This window comes from Mytilus trossulus, chromosome 7 (genome assembly GCF_036588685.1).
Source record: "Mytilus trossulus isolate FHL-02 chromosome 7, PNRI_Mtr1.1.1.hap1, whole genome shotgun sequence".
NCBI classification, from domain to species: domain Eukaryota; kingdom Metazoa; phylum Mollusca; class Bivalvia; order Mytilida; family Mytilidae; genus Mytilus; species Mytilus trossulus.
In genome coordinates, this window is record NC_086379.1 from 73673793 (window position 1) to 73693739 (window position 19947).

At 32.2% G+C, this 19947-nt stretch overlaps 1 protein-coding gene across 4 annotated transcripts in view; it reads right to left on the reverse strand.

Annotated features, from left to right (window-relative positions):
- Nucleotides 1-2877: 2877 nt before the first annotated feature.
- The window catches only part of LOC134725772 (unconventional myosin-VIIa-like), a 54286-nt gene continuing 37216 nt past the window's right edge, over nt 2878-19947 (reverse strand). For all 4 annotated transcript variants that reach the window (XM_063589915.1, XM_063589917.1, XM_063589918.1 and 1 more), the window contains 12 exons: nt 19830-19933; nt 18780-18979; nt 17064-17118; nt 14512-14611; nt 12220-12319; nt 10204-10307; nt 9181-9275; nt 8545-8718; nt 7068-7149; nt 5262-5361; nt 4081-4217; nt 2878-2962 (listed from right to left, as the gene is read on the reverse strand). In XM_063589915.1, the coding sequence (XP_063445985.1) occupies nt 2930-2962; nt 4081-4217; nt 5262-5361; nt 7068-7149; nt 8545-8718; nt 9181-9275; nt 10204-10307; nt 12220-12319; nt 14512-14611; nt 17064-17118; nt 18780-18979; nt 19830-19933 (1284 nt within the window). In that variant the 3' untranslated portion in view covers nt 2878-2929. The remainder of the gene's footprint in view (nt 2963-4080; nt 4218-5261; nt 5362-7067; nt 7150-8544; nt 8719-9180; nt 9276-10203; nt 10308-12219; nt 12320-14511; nt 14612-17063; nt 17119-18779; nt 18980-19829; nt 19934-19947) is intronic.

Consider the following 19947-nt stretch of genomic DNA (forward strand, 5'->3'; position numbering starts at 1 on the left):
TTTTTAAGACAGCAATTTTGTTAAAGACAAAAGATAAAATTATGATAGATCTAGTGTTTTAATGTACTGTTAATTTTAAATGATTTCAAATAATTCTTAATTCTATGAAGAAATGAGATTTTTAAAGTGTATCTACTCATCTTAGAAACAATTATTTTTTTATTAAATTCATTTTATAAGTTTACTCCTTTACGATGTATTTTTATCTGGACAAGTAGGAAAACAACTTGTCTTCAAAAATAACATTAAATGTTATTTTAGATTTTGTATTTAACATGACCAATAACCATTTCATTTTCTTAAAATGATGTTGGCCCCCTTGTAACAGAATAAAATTACAAGAAACAGAACAGTGTACATACATATCATTCCAATGTTTTCTTGTGATGTTTTTGTTGTTATATATGTTATCATTCAGTACCAATTATTTATTAGCTGTAAATGTGTTTTTATATGTGTTGTGTTTTTGAACTGGTTTCATTCCATCTTATATTTATTTAGTATCTTTTAGAATCCTTTTTATAGGATTTGCAATAAAATTTTAGAAATGAAATTTCGTCTTTCTTCTCATTTTTATTTATTTGTAAGTTTGTAGTATGTGTAACAGAAACTTCACCACTGCCCAAGTAGGGGGCCAGTGAAAAGCACAGTTTTAGGTCAAAAGTTTATTCTGACTACCAAAAAAAGCTAAACACCTCAGACACAGTTCTATTTAAAAGTTTAACTGCCAAATTTTCAGTTTCTTTTGAAAATAAAGATATTTGATATACAGCTCTCATTATGGGTGGCTGTTTAACATCTAGTGTCAAATCATAAACATATTCAAGAGAATGTGATGTGAATTTGAACCAACCCTACTTTGTATTAGATCGACTCTTTAGATTTTTAGTATGTTACTTCACAAGGTAGACGTCCCCAGGAAGACATGTCACCTTGACTTTCATCTGCTCCAACTCCTTAAATCGTATAGTCTATTATGAGTAGTAGGATAACTATATTTAGTATGTGCTTACCTTGCAAGATCTTCATCAGTCATGCCTGTCAGACAGTTTTCATCTGACCTCACCATCATAATGCATATTTCATGGATCATTGAACCAGGTTAAGTTTTCATGATCAAGTCCATATATCAGATGCTATAAGCCAAAGTTCAACTATATTTTATGTATGGAATTATTGTAAGGTGTACATGTCCAACTGGCAGGTGTCATCTGACCTTGACCTTATTTTATTAGTTCAGTGGTTAAAGTTAACTTTTTGTATTTTGGTCTTATTTTAAAAAGTATATCCAATAGGTTTATAATATTCAGTGTTGTGTATGGAAATATTTTACGAAGAACATGTCAGTCTGGCAGGTTTGATTTGACCTTGACCTCATTTTCACATTTCATTGCTCAGTGTTAAGTTTTGTGTTTTGGTCTGTCACTCTTCAATGTAACTATATCATTGAAACTCCCTCATTTTTAGAACCATACATTTTCCCATTTTGTTTTACACTAGTCATTTTGGGGCCCTTTATAGCTTGCTGCACATGAGATTTGAAAATTATTTAAATTTGCTGATTCAAATGTTTCCCTGTGTTGCGTCTCAAATGATCGTAAATGATGAAATCAAGTTTTACAATTCTTTAATATCATTTGGTAACAATTTATATATGTAAAATATATAAACAAACAACAAACTATCACAGTAAATACAAACTGGTAACATAACAACAAATATTTACATATAACATTATCACCATGGCGATCGTATCTAAATGTGAATGAATAAATATAATGATAATGTATTGATCCCTTTCATGGTGTATCAACATGATTTCTAAATAATCTGATTACAAAGTTTTATGTGATGTAAAACATATCGTATCACATTAAGCACCATTTACAAGTAAACACAGTTGTTATAACACAAGATTTCAAAATATAAATTCAATAAGTAATAAAGTTATCTTCAGACTTGTTTTGTTAAAATACCCCAAAATAAGACCGAAATTAAGTAAAATAGGCAAGTTTCATACAATTGAAGAACTAACCAGTTGGAATTTGCCAGTCTATAACTATCTTATGTGTTTCGGTTTGGATAGGTTTAGAAAAAGTTTTGGTAAAGTTGCTAAGTAAGAGGGTTAGAACAATGGCTTGTTCATGAAGATATAATGAAAACCTTTATACCAGGTCCATTTATTAAAGTAAATGAATATCATTTTTGGTGGCAGGTAGAACAGAAAGAATGCAGAATTTGTTGATACATGTATGAACTGATGGGCCGTACTGATGACTTGAGTAATACACTAATGGTTTAAAAAAAAAACAGATTTTTTTGTTTAATTCATAGATGTCAATCTACCATTGTATGCAGACTTTGGCAAAACCACAAAATGAAATATCCACAAATATGCAAATGTTCCTTTATACAAAAATATTGGTACTATCAAAAATAAATGGATCCACAGTAATGAGCTAAACCATTGCTCTAAAAACGTCCTTAGAAATCAAATATTTTAAACAGAAACATATGTTCAGATATAAAAGCTTTAAAAATCCCCCAAAATATTTAAGTCATAAGAAAGATAATAATTCATCAATAATGATGAGGTACATACACATAATTTTTCAAAACAAAGGCAAGATTTCTAAAAAAAACCAACTATACTGCTATCATTTAATGATGGCTGATTGTGGAAATTGAGGTAGATTATATTTGTCATCATACATTTTGGTACAGATGTCTATTAATACAATATGTAATTAATTTATCCCTGGAAGGTATTCATTGTTCTCATGTTCCTTAAAACTTCATACACTTGCTTTGAAAGTTCTCAAACAGTCAGTTACAATTAATCCTGTTGAAGTTTTGGTACATGTACTAGCTTTTCAGAACTTGTTTGTCTAACTTTGATTCTTGAAATATCTAGTGTATACATGTTTGTCTAGATGTTCATCCCTGGAAGTTCTGGCACTGTCTGAAATTGAAAAAAAAACTATCTATCTTGCTTTATCAATTTTCACAGTTGCAATGATATAAGAGAGCCGTGGTGTAGTGGTTAGTGCATTGGACTACTAACACAAAGGTTCCTGGTTCGATTCCCATTTGGGATGAAAATTTCAGGAACTCAATTTTCGGCTCTCCCTTGACACCATTTGCGAGTATGGTCTTGAGGAAACGATGATAGTCCGTCGGACGGGGACGATAAATGGCTGACCCGTGTTAAGAGAGAGCCATATCTCTTGCACGTTAAAGACGAAAAAGAGTAGGCTAATGCCGCTACAAGGCAGCACTCGCACCCACAAAGTGGAGAGGGATTAATATAAGTTGCAAAACTTGTTTCCCAATCCACTATAAATAAATATGTTTAAACTAAACTAAACTAAATAGATATAATGATAAGAACTTTTAAACTCATCTATTAATAGAAACTTGCTATAATAGTGTGGCAAGAGACAGGAGACACATGAACAAATAATTACAATCAGACACCTTTATTGAGTTCCTGCTAGTCTGTATTTGTACAAAATAAATTTAAGATTAATAAGTAACATACACACTCTCAAATATATACTCTGTCTTTTTGTAATGGAGATGTACAAGTACCTAACCACATCCACTCTTGTGTTATTGTTTTTATGTATTTCTATTTGTATCCATCTGATGAGTTAAAGTCTTTCAACAGATTTTTATAGTTTATTATTGATTTGAACTGTGACACCACTGTCCCAAATTCAGGAGAGGGTTGGGATCCTACTAACATGTTGAACCTTGATATATTCTAGTTGTAAGTGCCTGTCACAAGTTAGGAGCCTGTAATTTAGTGGTTATTGTTTGTTGCTGTGTTACATATTTGGTTTTTCATTCATTTTTTTGTAAATTAATAAGTTCGTTGTAATTGTATTACATTTGTCATTTTGGGGCCATATAGATAACTTAATATTCGATATGAACTCTACTTATTGTTGAAGGCTATACAGTGACATATAATTATGAACTTTCTGTGTAATTTGGTCTCTTATGGACAGTTTTCTCTTTGGCAATCATACCACATCTTTTTTTTGTATATAGTTTGTATCCATCACATAGCCTTACCTTAATGTCTAACATCTGATAGGGTACATGGTAACAAATGGTTTTGTGGTCTACAATTAAATGTCCTTTCTTTGCTGACGGTCCAACTACTCTAACCTCTGAACCTTTTCTAAGTACATTTTCTGGAGTATCTTTGGCTGTAAAAAAGTTATTATAATATAAAATAAACTATAGTTTGGGGATGGGCATCTCCTGATTTTTAGAGACTTCTCCAGTGAAAAATTGTCAATTTTCAGCTGAAACTTAAAGCTACTTTTACTGTGATTCTATTCTTTAATATAAAATTTAGCATATATCTTCAGCTAAGAAACTTGAATTTTCTACAGAAAATTCCAATAATCTCCTAAATTAAAAGCTTAGAAATTTTTAAGACATGCACAATTTACATGACTAAAACACAGAATATTTTAATGTTTTATTGTGAGACATGTGGCCCGAGAACACAGTTATTTCATAGTGCATTTCTTTTAGACAATAAATTCAAATTAAAAAAATCGCACCTGCTCTTTCTCAAAAATATTTTTACAGTGTAGTGTACTACCAGTGAGACAAATAATATCAAAATTATAGAAACTTCTACCAGCTCTAACTCAAAATATTGATAATTCTGTGTTAAGGAGGTGTAAAATTCAGTTTGACAGCTTCAGACGTGATAAAATATGACCTTTTAGAACTGGACCAATTCACTACTTAACATAAAGTTTCAGCACCCAAATTTTTTTGACATGTAATTACATCCCCCTACTTAATATTTCATGCATTTAATATAAAGAAATAAATTGGGAAAGTGTATTAAATAAAACATGTAAGTTATACACTGTTTACACTAGGGACTAAATTTGTAGACAACGAAAACCAAAGGACAATAACTGTGTCCTTGGACCATGTCTACTCTAAGCTCTCCTATCAGTGAAAAGTTGAGTCTGACTTAACCACTCACACATACTGAAATCACGTTTAAAATCTTTTGTCTGAAAACAGTCAAATGCCAGGTACTGATATAACTGTTTTTTTACTCTTTTTATACACTTGAGTAGTCGTGTTTTAAACAGCCATCAGATTAGATTAAAGCTGAGTCTTTAATCATAAGTGATGGCGGACTTTCTACAAATACCTTAATAGTCAGCTTTAAGGCCTCTAATCCGAAAATAGGTAAGTTTGACCTGACCATTTACACTTACCTGAATAATCATGTTTTAGAACCCTGATTTGAGGATAGCTGAGCTTGACCTGACCATTAACACAATAGGACCTGGTGTTTGGGATGTCTGGAGCTGCTTCCTGAAAGAAAAATGGTTGAAAATGATTTACTGCATCCTTAAATTGTCTTATCTTTAACAGACAACAGATGAGAGCATTTGACAAATAAAATAAATATACTCTGCTGAGTAGGGCACAACAATATGGTTCAAGTTTTAATAGAAAGGTAAAAATTCAGTCATATTTTTTCAATACATTTCTTGTATTTTAAATTGGAATTTGGTTACCATCTTTCATACCATAAGTGGATGTTTAAAAAAAAAAAATAAAAAAAAATTGACGATTAAATAATACATCTAGGTAGTTCTGACATTCTAAATAACATGAATAAGGTAGCATACTTTTTAAAATTGACAAAAGTAGTACAATTCCAAAATATCTTGAATCTTTAAAGACAATATCTGCTTACCAATCTGGAGCACATGAGATCACCCCGAGTTTTTGGTGGGGTTCATGAAGCTGTTGTTCTCTTATCTATGACATTTTTACCTATTGTGTCTGTTTGTTTTGTTCACACATCATAGTCAATATAATAGAATTTGATGAAACTGTCATACAAATGAGAGGTTTAGCTAGCTTTAAATCGGGTTTAAGCCACCATGTTCCTACATAACAAAATATCTGTACCAAGCAGGGCTTCCAAAAAATATTTGAGCCAGCCGGACGTTTTATATCTGATCCAGATTTTAATCCCATAAGACTTAGTCACAAAAGGCAATGATGGTAATCTGATGGCCATTCCAACGATTGACATTAGCTTTAACTTTACATTGATATGAATTTGATGTTTGGATGTAAACTGTTAAATTGGCAGTGCATCATTCAAAGTGTGCACATCAGCGTGCTCTTATCTGCCTTAGACTCTTTATTTGTGCAAAATGACATGGTCAAAACTTTACTTTTCTTTATAAAAAATCACATTTTCTTAAACGGGATGTTGACTTGACAATGGTAAAACATGGACCATAAACGGATATGTAAAATCTAGTTCATACAACGTAGTTCTGATGATTTTTCATTTAAATTTTTTTTTAAATTTTTTCATCAAATCATGTTGATTTTCTAATTTCTTAGAATTTAATCTTTTGGACTGAATCAATTCGATAACACACAGAAATGTGAGAAAATAATTGTGAATAGACTGATCAATTTTTACGATGTCCAGTACTGAAAATAGTTTACCTGTCACTTGAACAGGTAGATTTCAGCTGTCCAACAACTAATTAGCCTTGATTAAAATTAGAAAGTATTGAAGAAGGGGTTGTTTTGATAGTAATTAATCATCATGTCACTTTTATGACCGGAAATGTGTGGATGTTATTTACATATAAAGGCGAAAGGTTGGGTAAAAAAGATTGTGAATTATATTAAATTGACAGAAAAAGCCTTGAAAACTAAAAAGTAGATGACCGCTTCATGCTTTGCCCAGCTGGACATTATACAAATCACTGGAGTATATGACTGTTTTGGAAGCCCTAGAACCAAGTCAGGAATACGACAATTCTTATTCATTCACTTGATGTGTTCTTTCTTTTTGATTTTGCCATTTGAATTTCCGTTTTGAATTTTCTTCCGAATTTAGTGTTTTTGTGATTTTACATGTGTTACAAGTGTTAGATGTTTTGTTAACTTATGAACTGGCTTATACCCAATATAAAAATAATTCTGAATACTCTTGAAGTTTTTATTCAGGATGTCAAATTTCTCTAAAAGATAATTTTGCTTACCATACTTATATTGTAATATTTAGAAGCTTGATCTAATAAATATGGTTCCTTTCTAATAACTCCTGTTTTTTTCATATCTTTTCTAAAAATGTACAAAGATATATAACTATTACAAAATATAAATATTGTTCCTAATCTGCCAGGAAAAGTAAAGCCCTCAAGATTGTAAAATTAAAACTTAGATATAGCCATATATTCACATTATACTTTTGTTCCACATGGGAACAAAAAAAGAATACAAGGTGTCCATCCCTCTATTTGTCTGTCCAGTTCATTGAAGCACTTACTCATGGATAAATCTTGCCAATATAAATGAAATTTTAAAAGTGTTATATCAGCAATGTCTTTGAAAAAATTAGTTCCAACCAACTATTATTTAAGAAGTTATGCCGCTTGGTTATATGGAAAAAATTGCATTGGAAGTGCCCTCAATCAAACATTTATTGTAGGCTTTTATGAAATTTATTCTTTGAGGGTTTCTTTCAGCAATATCTTGAATAAATTTCAAAATCAGTGCTGATAAATTACATGTAAACTGGAGTTATGTCCCTTAGAAATGCAAATTCAATTGGAAATTGCTTCATAAGTATCTTTCAACCTACATATTTTGTCAATCAATGAGGGGACTGGAAATGCTGATCTTTTAAATATTCTGCTTCCAAAATAATTTTTGATGATAACAGAGGATTCATAAAAGGAATTAAACGGTTATTTCAAAACCAGTTTCAAGCAGACTTTTGTAATATCCTAATGTTTTTTTTTGTCATTTAGAGATTTTGCTGTTGTTAGCAGATCTTTGATAATATTTGACAGTCTCTGTTAATTTTTGTTCACTTCTTTTCTAGACTTTTGATGATTTCAAGGTTATTATATTGAAAAGCAAACTGTTTACTGAGGGTGGTAAAGGGTTATTTTCGGGTAACGTGATCGCCGTTTTTTATTTCATGTTCAACGTGATTTACTTTTTTATTTGACGTTTAGTCATGCAAGACAGGTGCCTCTTTCAACATGTTCTGCTTATTTAATTTTAAGAGCATCATGATTTTCAAAGTCTTATTTTGCGTGCTCGGTATTTTTCAAATAAAATTCAAACATTGGCAGAGGTCGTCAAGAAATACTTTTTTAAAAGCTGTAAACCAATTATATCATGAATGTGTATACTAAATCGGGAATATCAAGTAAAACAAAGAGCTAATACATACAAGAAGACAGTGACTCAGTCATAAAAGGTTCAAATTAAAGTATTTATTTTTCGTGCAACGTTCATTAGAGAAATTAATTCTCGTTAAATGTGAAATTATGTCTTATTTCACGTTTTTTTGTGCAAGCACCCCCGTTACCACCCTGTTTACTCTTGAAGACTGAATGTCAAGGATATCTTTGTTTGTGAAGTAAGAATATTGTCTCATTAAATTATACTCCATATCTTCTAATATTCAATTGAAAAACAGAGAGTAAAAATAAAGTGTTTCCATACTTATGTAACTGTGGTTTTGGTGACATTAAACTTTCTCTTTGCTTGGCTAGTTTTGGTTTGACAGTTATCCATTCTAGTCTACATCTCAGACCTCTCCAATGAGCCTGTATCAGAGCAGCAGCATTGTGTATTTTTTCTTGTCTCATAGCTTCTAATTGTTGCCTAGTTCCTTCACTGAAATAAACATTAATCAAATAAACTATTATTTATCTTATCTTATCTTATCATACTACATTAAGTCCTTATTTCTGCAGAAAGTCACCATTCTTTTAAACAAACACAAAATCTATTTTACAATTGATTTATTGGAAGTGATTGCTCTTCAACTAATATAGTTATCAGCCTCACACTCATATGTATGTATTACCAAATTGTCTTGCAACTAATCGGCTAATTTTGTTTCAATGATGAGCTTTATCAAAAAATGTCAATGCCATTGCACCAAGGACTTCATTTTATTTTCAACTAACATAAACCCTTCACCGTTTTAAAATTTTCACACAGAATGATCAATGGCATGTTTCATGAAACAGTCAGTATTTAGGAGCTATATTGTGATGATTTGTTTTTCATTTGTGATTTCTAATGCCTTAGTACCTTACTACCTTACTGATAGTACATTTTCTTTCAAATTACCTGAAGAAAATATGTTTCTTTCCTATTCTCCATTGCGTACTAACATATGGTAATTTGCTTTCATCCATGGCTTTAAGAAACTTTTCTAAAATTATCTGTAAAACAAACAATTTAATAGTATTTTCTAAATGATTTATATTTTATTTTTTGTAGTTTAATTGACTAAAACATGTGCTTTCACAAACTTTCATATCAAGACCTTTAACAATTCTGAATCATAAGTCACTATAAATGCATTGCATGTAGTATTGACCTACTTACAACCAGTACTTTTCTATGATAATTACTTCAATATTTTAAGTCAGATGCTACAATATTTTCCTTTTCAATGGTAATTACATCTAGTTTTTAAGGGGGTCTCATTGGGGGGTTCCGATCCAGGATCCCGCTTACGGTTTTGTCAGATTCCCGTATCCCGCTTACACTATGTAAGTAAGCAATTCTCATTATTTTTGTCATTTCCCGGATCCCGCAAGGCCTCATTCCCGTTTTCACAACACAATAATATGACTTTCACAATATGGCTTACAAAAAATCGGCAATCCCGCGTCACGCTTAGACCCCAACGAGACCCACTTTTAAGTCACGATGCTACATTATTTTCCTTTTCAATGGTAATTACATCTAGCTTTTAAATCAGATGCTACATTATCATCTCTAATTCTTAGCCAGTAAGCACAGTAGATGCTTTTTAGTGAACTGTTTGATAGTTTTGTATAATCAACATCTGGTTTGCTTCATCTGTTTTTCATTGGTCAAAATTCAATTGTCCCATCAGATTTTCTTGCTTTTCCCCGACTTTTGTAAGTGTGACATCAAGAAAAAAGTTGACCGTGTCTTATGAAATCACAAAGTAAGAACATGATCTTTTGCAGATCATTTAAAAAGCAAAAGTTAACCAAAATAATGTTTATCAAGTATGAAAAATAGATTCCACCACAGCTTTCAAATATTTAAAATTTTGTGAGAGGAAAAACATTTAGGTCAATCAATGCTGCTCAAACAAAAGAAAATTGGACTAACCTTACACTGATCCTGGGGAGAGGTTAGTTGGTAAGGATTATGTAGTCCCATAAACACTCTGTACCTATGGTTAAACAGTTTAAATCTCATTCTATGTGGAATTCCTGAAAATAGAGACAACTAGATATCATTGAGATGGAAGCCATCTCTGTGGGCCCCGCTGTCAATAACGTGGGGTAATAGTGATAGTACTATTTCATAGTATAATAGTGATATGACTGCATGATGTGAACTAATTGTTGACTACTCTAAGGAGTCTCATGTGTGATTTCAATCTAAGATTTTAAGTTAAAACTGATAAATATTCTCATCTTACTTTCATAGTATAATAGTGATATGACTGCATGATGTGAACTAATTGTTGACTACTCTAAGGTGACTTCTGGATGTATGGATTGATGTTTGAACAATATGTTTAAAGGTGCTGCCCAATTGATATTTGTCACATATTTTTAGAATTATGCCTTCAATATATTATGACCCACCAAGTATAAAGTATGAAATATTAACGGTTCTCGAGAGGTAGAGCGGACACAATTTGTTAAGAACAACAAACGGATGGACAGACTGACAGACTGACCTTAGACCTAGGATGCATACATTATGACACATTCTCTGGTGTTGGTTTATATATATGTTAAGTTGAAAATGTTTGTCAGGTATAAAGTATGAAATAATAACAGCTGTCCTCTCAAAATATAGTGTGGATCAAATTTGTTAGCGATGGACAGACCAACAGACAGACAGACAGACCTTTGACCTAGGAAGTGGTACATACATCATGACACACCCTCTGGTGTTGGTTAAAATGGATGTCAAGTATAATATTTGAAATCATAATGGTTCTCAAGATATAGAGCGGACACAATCTTCACCACAGGACACAGGATTGTCAACTGAAACCAAAGTTTTTTTGACGTTGACCTTTGACCTAGGAAGTTGTACATACATCATGACACGCCCTCTGGTGGTGGTTAAAATGGATGTCAAGTATAAACTTTGAAATCATAAGGGTTATCTAGATTTGGAGCGGACACAATCCCACAGGACACGGGGTTGTCAACTCTAAACCAAAGTTTTTGACCTTGACCTTTGACCTTGACCTTTGACCTAGGAAGTTGAACATACATCATGACACGCCCTTTGGTGGTTGTTAAAATGGATGTCAAGTATAAACTTTGAAATCATAACCGTTATCTAGATTTGGAGCGGACACAATCCCACAGGACATGGGGTTGTCAACTCTAAACCAAAGTTTTTGACCTTGACCTTTGACCTAGGAAGTTGTACATACATCATGACACGCCCTCTGGTGGTTGTTGAAATGGATGTCAAGTATAAACTTTGAAATCATAACGGTTATCTAGATATGGAGCGGACACGATCTTCACCACAGGACAGGGGGTTGTCAACTAAAACCAAATTTTTTGACCTTGACCTTTGACCTAGAAAGTTGTACATACAACATGACACACCCTCTGGTGTTGGTTGATAATCATGTTAAGTATTAAGTATGAAATCATAATGGTTCTCTAGATATGGAGCGGACACGAAAGTGTTACGGACGGACAGACTGATCACTATAGGGCGACCCGCCTTAGTCGGCGGGGCCCTAATAACAGTATTATGAAAATTACAGAAGCTGAAAAGAATCAGTTGTTTATTTATAAGATGTTTGTGAGTGGATAACTGACTGATTTTGAAACTCTTCATATTTTTTTAATCTTTCATTGCAATGTTTACTCAAACATAAATTTGCATTTAAAACTGTGTAATGTTTAGAACTGTGGATATCACTTTTCTACAGGCAAATATGCCTTTTTTATTAAAAATCCAGTTAATAAACAGAAACCTACTAAGATAATTCCAATATGGATTAAACCTCTTATTCATGCATATATTCATGTTTTTTTTAAAATTTTCTGTAACATCTTTCATTTCACTCTTCAAGAAATGCAAAGTTACATTTAGAACTGTGTGCTACAGATTTTGCTTTCTTGTCTATGAACTTTATACCTCCTGCCATAAGATGAACTGTTTCTAGAATTTGTAATGATCTTAGTTGTCTGATTATCACATCTTTATCATATAAATCCATTTCTCCTCTATCATTGGACTGAAAATACATAAAACATAATAATATTAAAGCATTGAAATTAAATATCCCCTGTTCTTTACAGTAAGCTAAGTTATTATCACTTGAATTGATTTTGTAAAAAAATAATTCAGCTTATTTGCTTTCTTGTAAATAATATCTATAATAGTTATTAAAAGTACCAGGATTATAATTTAGTATGCCAGACGCGCGTTTCATCTACATAAGACTCATCTGTGACACTCATATAAAAAAATCAAAGAGCTGAATAGCTCTGAGGGGAAAGACGGCCCTTGTTTCTATTTAATTATGTTTTTGGCAAGGGGAGGTATCTTTTGATAGTTTTCATATGAAGAATGAAAAAGAGAACAGCTAGAACATGTAGAAAGGTTGACAATATTGAAATCAATTGTTGTTTATGTAATTTCATTTCCTTAGTTTAGGATTCGATTTGGACCAATGGAAGAGATCTGCATCACCTAAATCTAAACATTTGATTAAAGTTGATAGCTAATTATCTAAAACTCATCTGAATCCTGTCATTTCACAACAACTACAATATTTTTTGAAATCTTGATTGTGTACCACTGAACTGCAGGCTAGGGCAATTTTCCATTTTTTGTAACAGTACTCTTGGATTTTTAAGTTTTTTCTTTAGAAAGTGTGGACTGAAAAATCTATTCAGTTTTAAATTTCCATTGTTAAAGTTCCGAGTTACAACTCTCATCACAGGGAAACAGGTACTAATAAAAAAACAATATGAGTGATGTAAACTGTATGAAGCTTGTTTCCAAATCTTAATTTTGAAATATTTGTAAATAATAAATATTGTTTAAACTACAAAATGCAAATTTTTATTATTTTTTTTTTTACCATTACAATGATAATGTAGGTACACAACAATTAAGTTTTAATAGAAGACTACTAATCCAATGAAATGTCACATTTGAAGTGTTTAAATACATTAACTTTTATTTTAGTGGATAATTACTCATCAATTGAGGTGCTCCTGCATTGGAGGAAGATTCTCAGAATGTTTAAAGAAAAAAAGTGGTCTCAGTAATTAGCGACAAGAAGAATTTTAGCGACAAGAAGAATAATTTTTTCTTGTCGCTAAATAGTCTTCTTGACGCTTCTTGTGTCGCTTTTTGACGCTTCTTGTCTCTGATTAGTGAGACCCGAAAAAAGTAATAAAATCGTTTCTTTCCCTTGTCTCATGTAACCCCACGATCTTTGTTTATTTTGAAAGTTGTTGACCTACAAATTAAAGTATTGTATGTTGATGTTAAAATCATCTACAGTAAACAATATTATGTTTAGATTTAACAAATACAAATTTGTAATTAGTGCACGATCTCTAAGAATGATTTAAATAACCAGTGAACTGGTGAAGGATATCCCTGCTTCTTCCAAGAATGACGTCACTATAAAATACAATGTAGGTTGGATATATTTAGAATATCTCGTCATACTAATTTTTCCGGATTGTAAAATAAACCTAAATAGTGTAAAGGTGAGTTCAAGATACGATAATTTTGTGAGAAACAGAAGGAAAATGTGTAAAAAAGTGTTTAAAGTCAAACTATTCATTTCTGGGTCTCCTTCTCTTCAATCTAAGTAAGATTTGTTGGGGGGTTTTCCACACTATAACATGTATAAAAACAAAATGAATGATGTGAGGGAGTGTCACTCTGGTCAACCCCATAGGGGATTGACGGCTTGAAGCCGTCTTTCTCCAAAAATAGTTATAAAGGTTGAAGAGCATTGAGGATCCAAAATTTCAAAATGTTGTGCCAAATATGGCTAAGGTAATCTATGCCTGGGATAAGAAAATCCTCAGTTTTTCAAAAAAATCAAAGTTTTGTAAACAGGAAATTTATAAAAATGACAACATAATTGATATTCCTGTCAACACCAAAGTGCTGACTATAAATGGCACATAAAAAAGCAGGATTAACTTGCTTATATTTCTAATTATAACATGTGAAACAAACAATAAGCAATCTTTATAAGGTATCAATTTTTAGAGACATTTGATTTTCAAGGTTTGCCAAAATCTGCAACCAAGCTTATAGAAAATGTGTACTTTGTTTAACATTCAACTTTACCTTTATGTACGACAAACTCTTATTCCATAAAATGATAAAAAATCCATAACAAATGAAGTCAGTTTCAGTTGAAATAATAAATTCTAAAGTTTAACAGTAGCTTACCTTTAAACACTGTACAAAATGACATTTGGCATGCACAAGTGTTTTCAGTAAATTGTTGATCTTTAGTTGAAAGTCAGAATATACTGATCCCTTACATTCACTGAAATGAAAAAAAATCAAAATACAATATGACAATGATGAGGAAGAATATCTAAAATTTTAAAACTGTTTATACAGGAATATAAATCTATACTTTTATACTACTTGTAGTTATCTCCCCTGTTCAGGTTTCTGGCAGAAAATTCAGATTTATCAGTATTTAAAAATACAATTTATCAACAGTTTAATTACAAATTGGAAGATTTTAATATCAGATTGTGAATTTGTTAAAAAAAACTAGAGGCTCTAAAGAGCCTGTGTCGCTCACCTTTGTATGATCTTGTATATGTGAATATTAAACAAAGGAAACAGATGAATTCATGACAAAATTGTGTTTTGTTGATGGTGATGTGTTTTTAAATCTTACTTTACTAAACAGTCTTGCTGCTTACAATTATCTCTATCTATAATGAACTTGGCCCAGAAGTATCAGTGGAAATGTTAATTAAAAATTGACTATAAAGGACAATAACTCCTTAGGGGGTCAATCGACCATTTCGGTCATGTTGACTTATTTATAGATCCTACTTTGCTGAACATTATTGCTGTTTACAGTTTATCTTTATCTATAATAATATTCAAGATAATAACCAAAAACAGCAAAATTTCCTTAAAATTTCCAATTCACGGGCAGCAACCCAACAACAGGTTGTCAGATTCATCTGACAATTACAGGGCAGATAGATATTGATCTGATAAGCAATTTCACCCCAAGTCAGATTGCTCTAAATGCTTTGGTTTTTGAGTTATAAGCCAAAAACTGCATTTTACCCCTATGTTCTATTTTTTAGCCTTTGTGTCCATCTTGGTTGGTTGACCTGGTCACGCCACACATTTTTTAAACTAGATACCCCAAAGATGATTGTTGCCAAGTTTGGATTAATTTGGCCCAGTAGTTTCAGAGGAGAAGATTTTTGTAAAGATAACTAAGATTTACGAAAAAATGGTTTAAAATTGACTATAAAGGGCAATAACTCCTAAACGGGTCAACTGACCATTTCGGTCATGTTGACTTATTTGTAGATCTTACTTTGTTGAACATTATTGCTGTTTACAGTTTATCTCTATCTATAATAATATTCAAGATAAAAACCAAAAACAGCAAAATTTCCTTAAAATTACCAATTCAGGAGCAGCAACCCAACAACCAATTGACCGATTCATCTGAAAATTTTAGGGCAGATAAACATTTTTATCCCATGTCAGATTTCCTCAAAATTTTTTGGTTTTTGAGTTATAAGCCAAAAACTGCATTTTACCCCTATGTTCTATTTTTAGCCGTGGCGGCCATCTTGGTTGGTTGACCAGGTCACGCCACACATTTTTTAAACTAGATACCCCAAAGATGATAGTGGCCAAGTTTGGATTAATTTGGCTCAGTAGTTTCAGAGGAGAAGATTTTTGTAAAAGATTACTTTAATTTACGAAAAATGGTTAAAAATTTACTATAAACGGCAATAACTCCTAAATGGGTCAACTGACCATTTTGGTCATGTTGACTTATTTGTAGATCTTACTTTGCTGAACATTATTGCTGTTTACAGTTTATCTCTATCTATAATACTATTCAAGATAATAACCAAAAACAGCAAAATTTCATCAAAATTACCAATTCAGGGGCAGCAACCCAACAACCTATTGACTGATTCATCTGAAAATTTCAGGGCAGATAGATCTTGACCTGATAAACATATTTACCCCATGTCAGATTTGCTCTAAATGCTTTGGTTTTTGAGTTATAAGCCAAAAACTGCATTTTACCCCTATGTTCTATTTTTAGCTGTGGCGGCCATCTTGGTTGGTTGACCGGGTCATGCCACACATTTTTTAAACTAGATACCCCAATGATGAGTGTGGCCAAGTTTGGTTTGATTTGGCCCAGTAGTTTCAGAGGAGAAGATTTTTGTAAAAGTTAACAACGACGTCCGCCGCCGGACGCCGGACGCCGCCCGACGCCGGACGCAAAGTGATGGGAAAAGCTCACTTGGCCCTTCGGGCCAGGTGAGCTAAAAAGGGAGAATGTTTCCATGGGATTATCCCACACAGATAATGCCAATGTTAGCATAACGTTTTAAAGGGATATAACTCAAGAAAGGTTAAAGTGACCACCCAAATCCACAATAGATGTGAGTTTTGTGGTAATAAGAATTGTGTATGAGTTTCATAAGATTGATTCAGGCAAGTTAAGTTAGAGAAAGGAAATGAAAATCCAGTAATATTTCTATTTATAAAGGGACATAACTCTAGAATGGTAAAAGTGAAGCAACCTAAATTCAGACTTGATCTTTTATAATAAACATTGTGTATACATTTGGTTGAGTTAACAAAAGTTAGAGAACTGAAACCATTTTTTGCATAAAAATGATGAGCAATTGCAGTAATGGCAATTTTGTCTTGATACCTTCAACAATGAACTAGAACTATCAAAATGAAAAGTAGTGTCACATTCTTACCTTTTACTTGAACCACCAGGCAAAATTCTATGTTTTAAACCTTTTGGTCCATTCTCTGTAAACAAAGTAATGTTATAGTCTACAAGTAATATGGTATTGAAAGCATAATAAATAGAAACTTACAAAACCTTTAAATAGACTGATTAAGAAGGGATATAATTACGATACTGTTGTCAAGTCATTAAAGATTGCATATTTTGGCGTTAATATTGAGTCACTGATAAGGTCTTTGTGTCGGAACTAAAGACATTTATTCTAAAAACAGTTGTTGGCATGACATGGGTTATGTTCTTCTCATATATGTTATGATGGTATGATACTAAACCCCTAACAGGAAGGATTGTGCCTGATGTTCATATGATGAAATCATAATCTTTCAGTCAGTTTAATTGAAGTCTGGAGCTGGCATGTCAGTTAACTGCTAGTAGTCTGTTGTTATTTATGTATTATTGTCATTTTGTTTATTTTCTTTAGTTACATCTTCTGACATCAGACTCGGACTTCTCTTGAACTGAATTTTAATGTGCGTATTGTTATGCGTTTATTTTTCTACATTGGTTAGAGATATAGGGGGAGGGTTGAGATCTCACAAACATGTTTAACCCCGCCGCATTTTTGCGCCTGTCCCAAGTCAGGAGCCTCTGGCCTTTGTTAGTCTTGTATTATTTTTATATTAGTTTCTTGTGTACAATTTGGAAATTAGTATGGCGTTCATTATCACTGAACTAGTATATATTTGTTTAGGGGCCAGCTGAAGGACGCCTCCGGGTGCGGGAATTTCTCGCTACATTGAAGACCTGTTGGTGACCTTCTGCTGTTGTTTTTTATTTGGTCGGGTTGTTGTCTCTTTGACACATTCCCCAATTCCATTCTCAATTTTATTCATATACTGCATAATCAATTTATTTTCATGTACTGTAAATTCCGAAATTATTGCCATTTTGTCATTTTAGACTTAAATGCGATTTTAATTTTTACGATTTTGAGAAAATCCTGTTAAAATCATATAAAATATTTCAAATTGCGAGTTTAAATTATTGCGTTTACAACTCAGTCGCATTTTTCACAATAATAAAAACCTCGCATTAATTTCTAAATTTACAGTATTTTGTAGTATGTATATTTTCATAAAAATAAATACAGTTGAACCAGCAACTGAGTAAACAAATTTTCTGAGTTACTGTTGAATTTCAACTTCTGTTTTAAGATGGTCTAATAATTTTTAAAGGTGCTCACTTGATTTCTAAAATCAAAAATAAACTCATATCAAAATTGTTTCTCTAATTCTTGCCCAATGTATCCTTTTCCTGACCTGTTGGTTATTGTGATTTGTTTGATCTCAGTTTTTCATTGGTCAAAATTCTATTATAACAAGTGTTCTTGCTTTCCTCAGAATTTCCTATTGTGGCATGTTGAAAAAAGGCAACATGCCTGCTGATGTCGCATAAAAAGAACACATCTTTTTTGCAGACCATTTGGACAGAAGGAATAATTTTGCCTGCATATTGTTAAAAAAAATCAATAGAGAATCAGATTCCACAACCTGTCTTGTATAATTCAGTATTTATCCACTCTCGACAGCAAACTTCAGGTTTTTAATTTGAAAACTTAACTATCTTGAGTGGATAAATATTGCATCACACTTGATGCAGTGGCAGAATCTATATAAAATATTATGCACTTGTATTATATTTATATAGGACATAAACAAAATACCTCTTGGCTGTTTTATTTCTTGGTTAAAAAGATGAGTAGCAAATCCAAAGTTACAGTTCTGTTTAGAAAGCACCCACATAATATCATCTGGTAAATGGTCACGATTACTAGGTAAGAAATTAGTGGCATCATATACTACACGACCGGAAAAATTACGAATACCAAACTGATGGTCAGACTTTGGCAATGGTTCAAAGAAACTGAAAACAAAAATAGAAGACGGTTTTAACTAATATGTAATATGGGTACATTATTGCAGAAAACAATATAAACATGTATGTACCAGTATTTTTTTTTTCTAAGACATTTTGAAATTTTGAAAAATAGAGAACAAGAATGTGTCCATAGTACACAGATGCCCCACTCGCACTATCATTTTACATGTTCACTGGACCATGAAATTGGGGGTCAATACTTTAATTTGGCATTAAAATTAGAAAGATCATATCAGAGTTAACATGTGTACTAAGTTTCAAGTTGATTGGACTTCAACTTCATCAAAAACTACCTTGACCAAAAACTTTAACCTGAGCTTCACACTATCTTCTTCTTTGTTCAGTGGACCATGAAATTGGGGTCAATACTTTAATTTGACATTAAAATTAGAAAGATCATATCATAGGGAACATGTGTACTAAGTTTCAAATTGATTAGACTTCAACTTCAGCAAAAACTGCCTTGACCAAAAACTTTAACCTGGAGTGGTATGAACGAACGGACGAACCAACGGAGGCACAGACCAGAAAACATAATGCCCCTCTACTATCGTAGGTGGGACATAAAAAGACTGCACTACTGTATATTGCTGTCAAATCTGCCAGACAAAAAATTCAACACAACTGAAACCTAAACAGGTCTATGACCCCCTGATATATGTATATTAAAAGTAAATATTGCTTAATATATCATGGACTAATAAGATTGATGATGTTTTATGCAATACTAGTACTTAGCACTGTGACTATATCGCTGTCATTTTTTATTGGTTTACAAAGCGGGAGTGAAATCTTCATTCAATGCATCATTTTTTTAACTACCTTTTATACTTACTAATTATTAACTCGATGATGAATTTTAACTTTAGATACAAATGACTCTGATGAAGTTTTAGGCTGTGTACATTCTGTGTCAAGAATGTTAAATATTCCACTTCTCTGAAATTGTATAA